Source organism: Pelobates fuscus, chromosome 1 (genome assembly GCF_036172605.1).
Source record: "Pelobates fuscus isolate aPelFus1 chromosome 1, aPelFus1.pri, whole genome shotgun sequence".
Taxonomy (NCBI): domain Eukaryota; kingdom Metazoa; phylum Chordata; class Amphibia; order Anura; family Pelobatidae; genus Pelobates; species Pelobates fuscus.
Window position 1 is genome coordinate 142,566,538 of NC_086317.1, and position 13,704 is coordinate 142,580,241.

Here is a 13,704-nt window from a genome sequence, read left to right on the forward strand (position 1 = left end):
GCTCTCTTTACAGGAAGTGTTTATGGAAGGCTGTGCAAGTCACATGCAGGGAGATGTGACTAGGGTTCATAAACAAAGGGATTTGACTCCTAAATGGCAGAGGATTGAGAAGTGAGGCTGCAGGGGCATGTTCTATATACCAAAACTGCTTCATTAAGCTAAAGTTGTTCAGGTGACTATAGTGTCCCTTTAAGTTCCAGTGAGGACCACTCCAAAAAGAATCTAAGGTGGAGATTATACCACTTACGCCTATACATTGAGCAGTTAGTCTGCTTAATTAAATGTGAGTACCCATTCATTACTCTATACTCCTGGTACCTTTTATACTGTTATAACTATTGTTGTCTCTTTTACATTTTTATGATCTTCATACCTATGATACATCTGTCTACCTACCCCATCTCACGTATACTATAAGTGGGGATTGTACAACTGTAATACTGTGATACTATAATTCTACTGTGTGTGGGGGTAATCTAAGATGCCCAGATATAAAGTCTTGGTGGTGGCAGTAAAGTGTGTACTAGCGTGTTAGTATAGAAGGGATTGCAGGGGTTAATTTAATGGTTGCTGGGACAAGCAACAGGTAAACACGGGTCTGGTGTCATTAACCCTTTCACTTCCACACTCTTCCCACTGTCTCGGCTGGGCCAATAGCCCACGTTTGTGACAGGAACTTGACACGGACAAGCGATCCCCAGGTGCCCATAGCTTGTAAGTTATGTTTCCTAATAGCCATGTAACGGATCCCAGTACTCCAGCTGAGTACATCCATGAAGAATCTCCCAAGTCCCAAGTGCACTAGTGATTATAAGTGTAAATATAGCTCCCAATTCCCAAATATGAGCCTAGACTTCATGAAGGGGTAAAATTATCTGTTTAATCCAGGCTCAATGGCCTGCTTTTATACAGTACAGGGGCACAGAAAACATGCCCATGACACTCCCATAAACACACCCACAAAATGTCACCAAAATGCCATGTCACCATGACTTAGCATAAAATGACAAATTATAGAAAACAAACAAAAATGCATATTTTGCATAAAGGAACCCCCATAGTTCATACATCCCCGAATAGCCTGGATCTGTGCACCCAACATATCTGAAAAGCACTCCGATCCTACGAACACAGCCAAAACGCCACCGGGTTTAACTTCTGACCAGCCGCACACATGGTCCTATGCCCAAAACTGTTCCAGGGCATTTTGTGCTTTTGCCGGTCAACTTCGGTAGTTACATACGAAAGATATACCGAACGCACACACTGGCTTGTTTGTAACGTTTGTTCGTATGAACCATTCGAACAAACCTACCGAATGGCGCTCTCCTGACATGTGTGGGGAAGAAGCAGGCATTCGTCAAAGTTCAGCAGTGTTTGGGAGATTGTGTCCGTTTTTAGTTCCACGCGATCAATGCCGAAACACCGCTGCCTGCATTCTCGCGAACAAAATGGCCACCATCACAGTTCCCACACATTCATGCATATGAACAGCAGCCACCCAGCAGTACAATTAGAACACACGTGATTGAAGTGTCAGGAGAGGTTCACAGGGGTTAACAAGCACAGAGGTGGTCCGCAGTTCGTGAGTCTGTTCGGTTCCCGAACAGCACAAATAAATCCCACGAACCACGTCTTTTTACCAGCCTTTTCTATGGCCCATAGTCAGTGGGCAGGAGGCTAGCCTCCTCCAGGAACCCGTGGCGAACGTCCAGGCAAGGGGGCATTCGTCACAAGCCACACCTCAAACCAACTGAAGTAACATGCTGGGCAACATGCTGTGCTGGGCCACTGGAATGTATTTGCCATGGGCCACTAGATTCCAGTCCTCCCCTGTCTGGGATATTCTCAGCTGGAAGATTCACAATTCTTATGCACAAGCTTTATTCAGTTTTGCTGTTAGCTCTCTGTCAAATGAAGTAGTATATATATCTAAGTAGCAAACAGTGCTGTTTCAGCTATACTGTTTTCAAAGAAGGAACATTTTTTATATATTTCTTTCTATTTATAACATTGGGAAGTATTAAATCTGAATGAAATAAGGATGTGATGGGTTGGTCCAATCTCTAATGCAATATGTGTCATGCAGAATGCCCGTGTGCAGAGCACTGAACGAGTGTTCTTGTACAGGCTTAGCTGCTCTGCCATTGCCGTCACAGCTGTATAAGTGCATTTAATGATCCTCTTGTGCCAGAAAAAAATAAGCATGGTGGTCAGAAGTTCCAAATCAAAACTGTCCTAATGCACCTGAGACTCACAAAAGCATGTAATATATGATGTTTCACTTTTATTTAAGACAAGTAAAATGTGCCATATTTTTTGTTTCTTTGTGAAACAGGCTAGAGTTATGGCCACCATTGGAGTCACCAGGGGACTTGGAGATCATGATCTTAAGGTCTATAACTCCAACATCTACATCAAACCTTTCTTGTCTTGTGCCCCAGGGGTAAGTATTTTATGCAAAAAAAAATGATACTGTCTGGTATGATCTGGTGTGATGGTCGGCCATCATTGAGCTACATAGCCAATAATCTTTCACTTGTAGGTTAGAGTTTATGACCTCTCAGAATATGAACACGATGCTAATGACGTCATGGTTATGGGAACAGATGGACTGTGGGATGTCATCAAAGATGAGGAAGTGGCTGATATTGTTCAAAGAGTTTTTGCATCACATGATAATGATGACCAATCAAACAGGCAAGTGCAAACAGAAACAAGACCGCAACGCGCTTCTATAATTCTCTGTGCTATTCTATTATTATTATTTATTATTGCCATTTATAGCGCTTTACAATATTATGAGAGAGGATTTAACTATAAATAGGACAATTACAAATAAACTTACAGGAACAATAGGTTGAAGAGGACCCTGTTTAATAAATGTATCTGCATTTCTGTTAGAACATTATATGTCTAATATTCTTGTATAGGACTCTATTTAATATTTAAGTTAAAAGTTTAAAAAAACATTTTTCAAAATATTAGAATATCAAAAAAATTTCAGATGTAAAAATACATCTGTATAGAGGCGTGGCTTGACCGCTGAGAGTGATGGCTGCTTAGGCAGAGAGCTCAGCGCCCTGCACGATCCGAAACGCCACGCAAACTGCTACTAACCCCTGCCACCGCTCCTAAAGTCCTCTCACTACCAGAGGGAAGGGCCAGGCAATGGCAGCAAACAAAAAATCCGGCAAGAAGCCAAAGGAAGGTACCCCATCCATCGCCGACCTGCTCACAACACCTAGGCCGCACGCGGCTAAAGATGGCGGCGGCCATATGAGCGCAGGCTCCCCGGACTTCCCGACTCCCCACAGAGGTACCTAGGCACTGGGCCAATTGCCCAGAGAGGAAGCAGCACAAGACAGCGGTGCTCCTTCAGGTGCCTGAAAGGACCTTCCCCCCAGCTGACTAACAGTATATAACGGACAGAAACAACCTACCAAGACCCAACCCAAACAGACATAAACACCTGGCATACAAGTCCAAGAAACTAACGAAACAATAAACAACAACAACAAAAAACGAAAAAAAAGGAAAATCAGAGGTAAAAAAGAGAAAATAAAATAAACAGAAGACGAAAAGAAAAAGAGAGGGAAAAACAGAAAAACAATAGAAAAAACAAAAAAGTAAAGAAACAACAAAAAACACCAAAATACAAAACATGGACAAGACGCTGAGCCAGAGACGACGGACCAAGCAGACAAGAGAGTGATTACGCCAAGACAAGACACGACACAGGACCGGACAGAAAGAGAACTCGACACGAAACAACGAACACTGACTTTACCACATTTGAAAAAAGGGACAGCACCAGTGAAAAACGAAGAATGGGACTGTGTCCCGTGGTATATACCTAAGCTGATAGAAACCGAATTAGGCTACAGTGACCACCGAAAACACGACCAGACACGCAAGTGTAAACCCATCACCCCCCCATGCTGTACATTAGCGTAAACACCAACTTATAAGAAAGGAAATAGCCAGGTACCCCCCAAAAAGTTTCCCCCTGCTGTTCGTCCTATCACTAAAACCACTCCTGCAAAGGATAAGGGAGGAGGGGAACATAACAAGCATACGAGCGGGAGGGGAGGAATACAAAGTCTCTGCGTATGCGGACGACGTCATGGTCACACTTACCGACCCCCAGAGATCTCTACCCCACCTACTCTCCCTCCTAACGGAATATGGACACGTCTCAGGCTACAAAAGTAACTTAGAAAAATCGGTGGCCATGCCATTGGAAATGGACAGGGCGGAAATTGGTAACATAAAAACCAACCACTCCCTCAAATTCACAAGAACTGACATTAAAAATCTAGGTATCAAACTCACAGCAGACCCAGGGAAACTGTATGAAGCGAATTACACCACCACGATGCAAGCACTCTGCCGGGAAACACTCTCATGGATAGGGAGACTGCATGCAATAAAAATGACGTTGCTACCCAGCCTACTGTTCCTGTTCCAGGCCCTACCGATCAAAGTTACCAAACAAGACCTAACGACACTACAAAGACACATAGATATCTTTATATGGGCACAAAGACGACACAGAATAGCTAGACAAGTACTTTACCGACTGAAAACAAGGGGAGGACTGGGTCTCCCAAATCTGTATCAGTACTACTTGGCGGCTCAGTTAGCCCAAATAGTAGCTTGGCATGCACCAGAGGGTTCACACAGGTGGGTAGACCTAGAAACAAAGCTAATGAGCACGGATCTGCCACAATTCTGGATATGGGTACCCAAACAAGACAGACCATCCCTACGAACCACTTGCCCGGTGATCCTAAATTCCATATGTATATGGGACAGGACAGCCACCAAATATGCACTTAAACACACACCCTCACCACTGACTCCATACCTGAGAAATAAAGCGTTTGAACCTGGGCTGAGGGCACGAGACTTTCGGGGCATAGAAAGTACGGGGATACAGAGATATAGCCACATGTATGATGGGGAATCCTTCAGAACGTTTGATAATCTGAAAACCTTAGCACCCCTAACTACGAAAGACTTATTTCGATATATACAACTGCGAGACTTCGCCAAAAACCCAGAGGTTAGAAAAGCAGCTCACACCCCCATGACGTTCTACGAACAGCTATGTAATGCCGAAACCTTTCAAAAGGACTTAATAACAGCCATATACGCACAACTCAGCGCCCCTGACAAAGACGCTAAAGACCCACGATACATTGGCCAGTGGGAGATGGACCTGGGAGGGGTACTGGAAGGAGTGGACTGGGTAGACATATGGGAAGCGACAGCTAAGACATCGATATGTTATTGCACCAGGAACAATCCTACAAAATGCTCATGAGATGGTATACCACACCGGTGCAATTACACAGAATGGGGAAAACCACGACAGACACATATTGGAAGGGTTGCGGTTGTAAAGGCACCTTCGTACACATGTGGTGGGAATGCCCAGAAATAAACAAATATTGGAAGCGCATACAGACACTACTAACCGCCGTACTGGTGAGACACATAGATTTAGACCCATGGTCGGTCCTGTTGTCCAAACCCATAGACGGCCTCCCCAGGAAAGAACAAGAACTCTTTAATAAAATCACACTGGCGGCCAGAAGGGCTCTAGCCCAGGCGTGGCTGAAGCCCATGATACCCACAGATAACGACGTAATAGTAAAGATCAAAGATACATATTTGATGGACAAACTCACAGCCCAAATTAGAAACACAGAAATATCATTCCATAACATTTGGCAACCATGGGGGATGACTATGCTGACGAATAAACCCCCACGAACTAGACAAAGACCGAGGCTCCAAAAGGGGCCTAGATCCGCCGCGCGCCCCGACGAAAAGCGCACCCCCCCCGCCACCTGAATCCGCCCCCCCTCTTCCCCCCCCCACTCACCCCACCTCCCCCCACCTCCCTCCCTCCAACAAAGGGAGAGTGGATAATGACAGCAAAAACTTCTTCTAAAACTCCTTAGAGCCACAAGCACGTCATTACGAAGGATCCACAGACGGCAGACGTAAAGGTAGTGCCACACCATATAGCTGGCATCGAGAATTATAAGAGAGGCACTAAGACCACCCCAAGACCACGACCCGGCACTAGGGTCTATTTAAGACAATCCCCACGGCCAGAAGAAAGAACCCGATAGGGCACCACAACGACTCCCTGAATAGGGTGGCACATAGGACGGGTAGACACTAGACGTAACAGCCAGGAACACACCTACACGTCTTTAAAGACCACTATGGCATGACTCCAACTCACCCACAGCATCGGACATAGAAGGCAGCCGACAGCACAATAGTTTGAACTGTTTTACGCAGGAACACTGACCGATGTGACAAATGGGAATCTAATGGATGGTGTCTTGATCTGTATTTTGTAGTCCTATGGTTTAATGTATTTAATTGTATTGTTATGTTCTTTTTATTTTATGAGTGGGCAAGACATGCCCTCCAAAGTAAAAAAAAAAAAAAAAAGCGACACAGAGCGGCAAACCACAAATGTCATATAATCTGAAAAACCAATTATCTATTGTAACATGCAATGTCAAATTATTGGTAATCGGCCCCTGCGTGAGCCAATGTATATCGCTATGCCGCACTCCGTGTCGACACAAAAATAAAGAATTTAAAAAATATATATATATCTGTACATCTGTTCCAAAAAACACAACTGGGAAAAGATGCATTTATGTATTAAAACAAACAAAAAAGCAAGACAAATAAATAAAGCACATTGCCTGTGCACAGTGACACTGAATAGAATTGCAAATTTTAACCCAAAATAGCCAAATTAGAAACATACTCTAAATTAGCCATGCTTCCATTTCATGTACATTTGCAATCATTTAGTAAATGCCTAACAATTCACAGTGTATAACCCTTAACAGATGTGCATGTCTTAGGCACAATAGGGAAGGCTCTCTCTCTTCTCCCAGGAGAGAGTGTCAGCTTACATGCTCAGCCAATCAGTGCTGTCCAAGTTTGCATGAAATTGAAATTGCCAATGTGGAAATCTAACGTTTGCATGAGCAATACTGAGAGCAAGGGGCTGGGCTCTGGCAGCGTGGAGGGCTTTTGGTTTGTTACGAACCACTTTAAAAAGTTTCAACACAGAACCAAGGAATTACACCACTAGCCTACTAGTGCCATAACCACTATAATGGGCTATAGTGGTTGTAAAGTTTAAAGTTTGCCTTCAAACACCTATAGTTCAGTTTTTATTCAAACAAGATAACTCAATATACCAACAAAGTATATGATACCTGGATGCAATGTAAGGAGAAAAAATAAATTTAATGGGTGGGTAAATGGTCATCATTCAACTGTCAGCACATATTCAATAAGCACATTATAGTCATAGACTGAGTTTTCTAGTGAAACGTGTATTTTTAAAGATCTGTTTTCCTTGCAGGTATAGTCTCGTTGCCAAAGAACTTGTCCTTCGAACGAGAGGAGTCCTAAAGGAAAACAGCTGGAGACTTGCTAGTGGTTCACAGGCCTCTGTAGATGATATATCTGTATTTGTTATTCCGTTAGCAGAGGGACATAGAAGCTTGTGACGAAGTGCACAGAAATACCATCATCGTGACTTTTGGAGACATGTCAATTAACGTTCTATTTTGGAGTCAAAGCCAGCTGAATGCACTTTATCGTAGAACACAGACTATTTATCGTAGAACAAAACTATTTTTTTGTTATCGTTTAAACATTTATTTTGTTATTTAATGACACTGGTTTGTTCTTTTAAATATTTTTGTTAAAAAAAAAATATGATTCTGAAACATTCTTCTGTCATTCGGATTAGAAATTATACTCTACAAAAGCTGAAATCATTGTGGAGAAAAAACCCATTAATTTTATAAAGATAAAGTTGTTGGGTTTGTTTTGTTATTTTTATGGGGTCATATAATAATGTAAAAATAAAAAACAGATATAACAGATATTTTTTCAGGTGGGAAGGGATAAAATGCAGATTTACTTCCTTATTTATATACTACTTAGAATAAAGACTCAATCCTGTACAACATGGTAAGATAACCGAACAGCAGCCACCTACATGTTAAAACAAAAATGTGCTTTATAATCATCCATTGGGAAGGTGATTATTCTATAATTTTGAATTTAGCTTTCCAGTAACCATCCATCTTGGTCACTGGGTGGCAGCAGTATGTCTATCAGTGAGTTCTTACTAGGTTGCTTGTCAAGTAGAGGCATTTCTGGCCTTCAGTTCATTATGCTGCGTCAGTGGAAGAGCAAACATGTTCTTATTTGTGGTTCATCATAAGGGCTTTTTTTTTTACCAATATAGCCCAAATTAATTAATTCATATCACCTATAATAATCATAATCTTAACACTATGGCCCCTGAATAATGTATATACAATAATTGGCTATCAAATAAAGCTGTTAGACAGATAGAACATGGTAGAAAAACTGATGGGCTGTGACTTTCTACTGGTAAATAACCGAATTTCAATTTTTGAGACAAATATTGCAAACTCCCGCATATGATTGCTGGGAAATGTGAGTTTAAGGAACTGAGCTCAACAACAAAAAGATATCCTTGTTTCAGTACAGTTTTAAGCTGCTGCAGCAAATCGTGGCGTATTACCACTGTTCTGTTCTCGCTGGTTGTAAGAAAGAAGAAAAACCTACCTATTAGAAAGGATTTTAGGTGAAATGTTCAAGAGAAATAGGATATATTGGTACCATGTGAATTGTGGACATTTGAAGTTTGATTTTCTGGTGTCAATTCGAACTCTTGAAACAGCATTAGGGATTTTAAGATTAGTGTTGATTAACTTAAGGATATAGAGTTTGTCTGCATCGCCGAGGACCTTCACTCCCGAATCGGCTTGTATCAATAATAAAGCATCAGAAAATCCCATGCCAGTTCTGTGGTCTTGAAAATTCTTCACTACTTTACGAATATTTCTGCAGTGGAAATGCTTGGTATTCTGAATCAGTTTATCTTCTCTAGTTTTAAAAATGGCATGTCCTAAAACGGTGTAGACCTCTTGGCAAGAAATCAAATCTCAATTTTGCCTTTTGAATTCACCGAATATATCTTATTGGGTGAATTGTCAGGAATTTAATTAGAAGCCACTAGAGGCGCTTCCAATTTACCAGACTCTGGTTCTACTAAAACGATGCTTGACATCCTCACAGTCTGCACGAGGACATAAAAGGTCACATCAAGGCACTGCTTTCCTATGGGGAGGGCCTAATGCGCTTGTGGAGTTCACCATGCATTAGCCCCCTCCTCCCCACTCCCCTTTATGTGGAAGGGGGAACAGAAGGTATTGTAGTGTTAGGAATACAGACTTGTATTCGTAACACTATAGAATCTCTTTAAAGTGCTACTAATTTCTTTTATATCCTATGACAGGGTGTCACAAAGCACGGTCTGTTATTTCATATGTAAGTGAAGAAACATTTCAGAATGTGGAAAGAAATGTAAACCTTTACCATTAAAGGATATTCCTGTGAATTCAGGTTTTCAACCATCCAGTTGCAACTTCGTATGCATTACACCATTTACACAAGAAGGATCCCTAAGCCAAGTCACATACACACGCTTTAATGTACTTAGGATTATTGACGTGTCATTTAAATTCCGTAAATGACGGAAATCATAGTATGCCAGAGGCAGCCCTCACAAACCTAGCTTGACTTGTCTCTCCTCAAGGACTTGAATTCATAAGCAAATACATTCTATTCACATACGATGAGAAATACATTCCGTACAAGCAAATGACCATCCTAACTGGAGTTACCAATTTGCATGTTTTGCCCAGTGTGCTTGAAGAATAACATACATGAAGATTTGTATAGCCAACAGCTAAGTTTTATTTAACCATTTTGTTCCTCTAAAACTTTAAATGTGACCATGTAATTTTAACTATAATTCATTGTTTAGTAAATAAATATGGAATAGAGATACAAAGGGGTATATTATTTCCTAAAAATAGTGTTTAATTTGAAGATGTATAGCAGACGTCATATGTAATTTCTTTTACTGTGTATTTTAACATTTACAGGAGCTTTTATTATATTATTGACATAGCAACAGTCAAAGCATTCCATTAAAATTAGTTTAACCCCTGAAGTGTCACATGCTCATACAACATGTTTGTGCAGATGACAATTGTCATTAGCACAACTAAAGCATCATAGTTAAAGGATGTTTCCCTTGCAACACAGGTAAGACAATGTCTTTGAAGTCTTCTGACAGTTGACGCAGGTATTTTTGCACCACATGACTGTCAGATACTGAGCAAGCAAATACCACAATTTCTTTTTTTTTTTAACCTCAAAGTAGATACCTTTAGCCCAGTGGAAGAAGATAACCTTCATGTCGAGGAGAGACTTTTCACCAGATAACACTTTTTTTTTTTTTAGATCTTTCACCATCTGTTTTATTGTGCCTAGTTTTCTTTACAACAGCCTGATCACATTATCTTCAAGTTCAAGTTGGGTGGACGATTTTTTTGCAATAAATAGTAGCAATGATGTAGAACTTTTTATGTATTCCAAAGATTGGCCTCCATTTAATATTGTTAATTCATTTTCAAACTAATTTAATACTTGTGGATAAACTTTTAAAAATTATGCAATATTGTGAAAGAACTGTTTTGTAATATTGCTATACTGATTAAAAATGTATATATATTTTTTGTTGATTTTAATATTTTTATTAAAAAAAATAATTTAAATAATTTTAGCAAAAATTACTACATCATTTGGAAAGCTTATCCAACAATATTAAATCAAGGACATTTTTAGTTTAGCCATTTCCAAATCTCTCAAATTTCAATTGCTAAACCATGTTCATGGTAAATGTACCAGCACACCTACATCTAACCAATATCTCATTATGATGGATTAGACACTGACCAACATAACCACTGCCACTTACGGTCATGGTTATGTTGCCAAGAGTGTACATTTTAGAACAGTGTGACAAACCACTGCCACACTGATGTGAAATTAACACTTCCGTAGTATAAATGTCAATTTCACCCAACATTGATTTACTTGAGAACTCCCAAGCTCTTTTGCGCAGAATTGGGTATCAAGTTTTCACCCCCAGCTTTTTTTTTAGTAAACTGTATTCAAAGCAAAGCAACTTCCAGTTTTTCCCTCCAGTATCAAATATTCATAAACTTTCTCCATTAGAGAACACCAAGCCCCAAAACCACTATAGCATGCTACACTGCTTATGGTGCCAGTATTGCCAATGCAGACTCTCCACCCCCTTTCGCAACTGTAAGTATTCAGACCTTTCTAGATTAGGCCTAGCTCAAGAGAGGTATTGGAAGGTCCTAAGAGACTGCAGATAGGTCATGAATGACACCTGGCAGACCCTGTAAAAAGCCAGACAATTCTAGAAAGGTTTGACTACTTGTATTGGGATGGTGTGGAGGTGGGTACTGGTTATGGTCCTTGGAGTGTTTCTTTTAAAGGGATTTAAAGTTATGTTAATAAGCAACAAATATGGATTGAGATTCACACAGTTTAAAATTTACAAAAATGTTTATTAAAAAACACAAACAAGTGCAAATATGACAAAAGTCTTAACAAAAAAGTCAAAGGCGATGTGTGGCACAATGGTGTTCAGTATTGATCACATATTTTACAAATAAAGTACTTTTTTTATTGGAACTCTACACTGCTGCTTGATTCCTACTTTAGATATCCTTGGTGGGAAAATATACACCACCTATGCCCTCCGGATTGAGCAAACTGTTATTTGCTCTACCCCATGTAAGTAGATTGTTTTAGCTCTACTTTCAGTGTACAGTATTGTCTTTGTGTTTTATTTACCCCCCACATATATGAGGACCTGCACTACACATAAATCTTAGAGTGAGTGTTATACCACTACATTATGCTAGCACGTTTGCTAGAAATTGTAATGTTTGGGAGAAAGCCTATTTAGAAATAGGTCTCTCCATCTGTCAGAGAAATCTTCAGCACAGACTATGCCGAAAAACTGACTAACAAGGGTAAGCAGAAAAGACCTCCCTCAGGTGGTCCTTCTTATCTCCACTCACAGCACATGCGCTATAGTTGCTATGGAAACTCCCTAGCTGACAATGCTAGCGCTGGCTAGGGACTACAGGAATGGAATGACATGACGTCACTTCATTCTGGCGCCAGGATGCTGTTGACAAAATCAGCATCTTGTGGAAGCATCCTCAAGCAGGGCAAATCACAGAGGGAACCAGGTGGGTGTCACAAGAAGAGTAACACCCATAAAGCTAAATAAATTGCAGCGCTGAAAAAGAGGCAAGGTATTATCCAGAAGTTTTACATTGAATACATCATGTATGATGATATATGAAGCATTCAATGTAAATTGGAGGGAATTTAAGGTAGTTTGTGATAGATTCACTTTTCGATTTTAAAATGTTCTTTTGGATCAAGAGAATGAACATCCATCCAAAGTTGGAGCACAACCCGCCACCCAAACGTTACAACTGTAATTACCCATCTACATTTCACTAATACTGTTCTAAGTAGTCTGCCCTTACTATATATTTGCAGGATCCACTTGCAATGTAGTGTAGATTTTAAATCAGGTGTTTTTGTTTAACTAAAAGCTAAATCACAGTAAACACACCATAGCATCACTTTAGGGAGTGACTGTCAACATTTGCACTTGGGGTGTACCAGGCTACTTTTCACATGGCTGTCAGCCAACTAGAATTTACAGCTGGAGAGCCAAAACATTTGGCACCACTTAGAAGTAAAAACATTATTCTCCTAACCAATTTGTATGTTGCAGCATCCAAAACCTAAGTGATATAAAGGAAACATGCATCTGTGTTAGAACACACTGTCAATACTTTTCAATTTTCCTTATATAATCTCAATATGCCTTTCTGAGATGAACATGTACATGTACTTTAGTTGTGGTGATGGAAAGCAGGAGATTGATCTGTTGAAGGCCTCGCTCCGGTCACTCAATCCTGAACATTGAATTCTATAGTACTATACCAGGTACAGAAGAGACTACATATTATGAATTACTTTTTTATGTGCTCTTTCATTAGAAGAAAAAAAAATAACTTATGTGTACAAGCTCGGGACAGAGTTGTAACTGAAATCATACACAGCAAAGAACAATAGAAAAGGCTTAAAGATTGCAGAGCTACAATATACATAAGACTACAGTTTTTTTTAGCCTTCAAATGAGGAAATTGTGTGTTCATTTTAAGGAAATTGTTTTATTTTCAGTTTTTTTCCATATGTGTTCTTGTTTTAAGACTGTTCTCCTTTACAACACGGCTATAATTAACTTTGGTTTTAATATACTTACGAAATTGTATGTACTCAAATGACACTTTCAGAGAATTACAGTGACTGCCGGACCTGTTTCCACAAAGTATAAAGCATACCATTCACTTAACCCCTTCGTCCTGCAGTGGTTAAGGGAGAATGCAGTTTATCCAGCTTTCTACGAAGCCAAAACAAGATAGATCAGCCCTGTGTTCTGGATGGTAAAAGCCAAGGCACCAGGATCCATGTTTTTTCAGCCAATGCTTGAAACTTTAAATTGAAAGTCCAGCAATGGGTAAAACGAACATGTAAAACGTATATTATCCAACATTAAAAATCAGACGTAATTACTACAATACATACATACACAAAAAAAAAAAAACTAAATACAGAGAAAAAGAAACAGCAGAATACGGA

The 13,704-nt window shown here is 40.0% G+C and overlaps 1 protein-coding gene across 3 annotated transcripts in view; it reads left to right on the forward strand.

Moving 5' to 3' along the window:
* Window positions 1-7,658, forward strand: part of PPM1J (protein phosphatase, Mg2+/Mn2+ dependent 1J) — a 75,928-nt gene extending 68,270 nt beyond the window's left edge. For 2 of the 3 annotated variants that reach the window (XM_063450720.1, XM_063450705.1), the window contains 3 exons: window positions 2,339-2,446; window positions 2,546-2,700; window positions 7,415-7,658. In XM_063450720.1, coding sequence (XP_063306790.1) covers window positions 2,339-2,446; window positions 2,546-2,700; window positions 7,415-7,562 — 411 coding nt within the window. In that variant the 3' untranslated portion in view covers window positions 7,563-7,658. The remainder of the gene's footprint in view (window positions 1-2,338; window positions 2,447-2,545; window positions 2,701-7,414) is intronic. The other variant, XM_063450712.1, reaches the window with a different exon arrangement.
* Window positions 7,659-13,704: the final 6,046 nt, after the last annotated feature.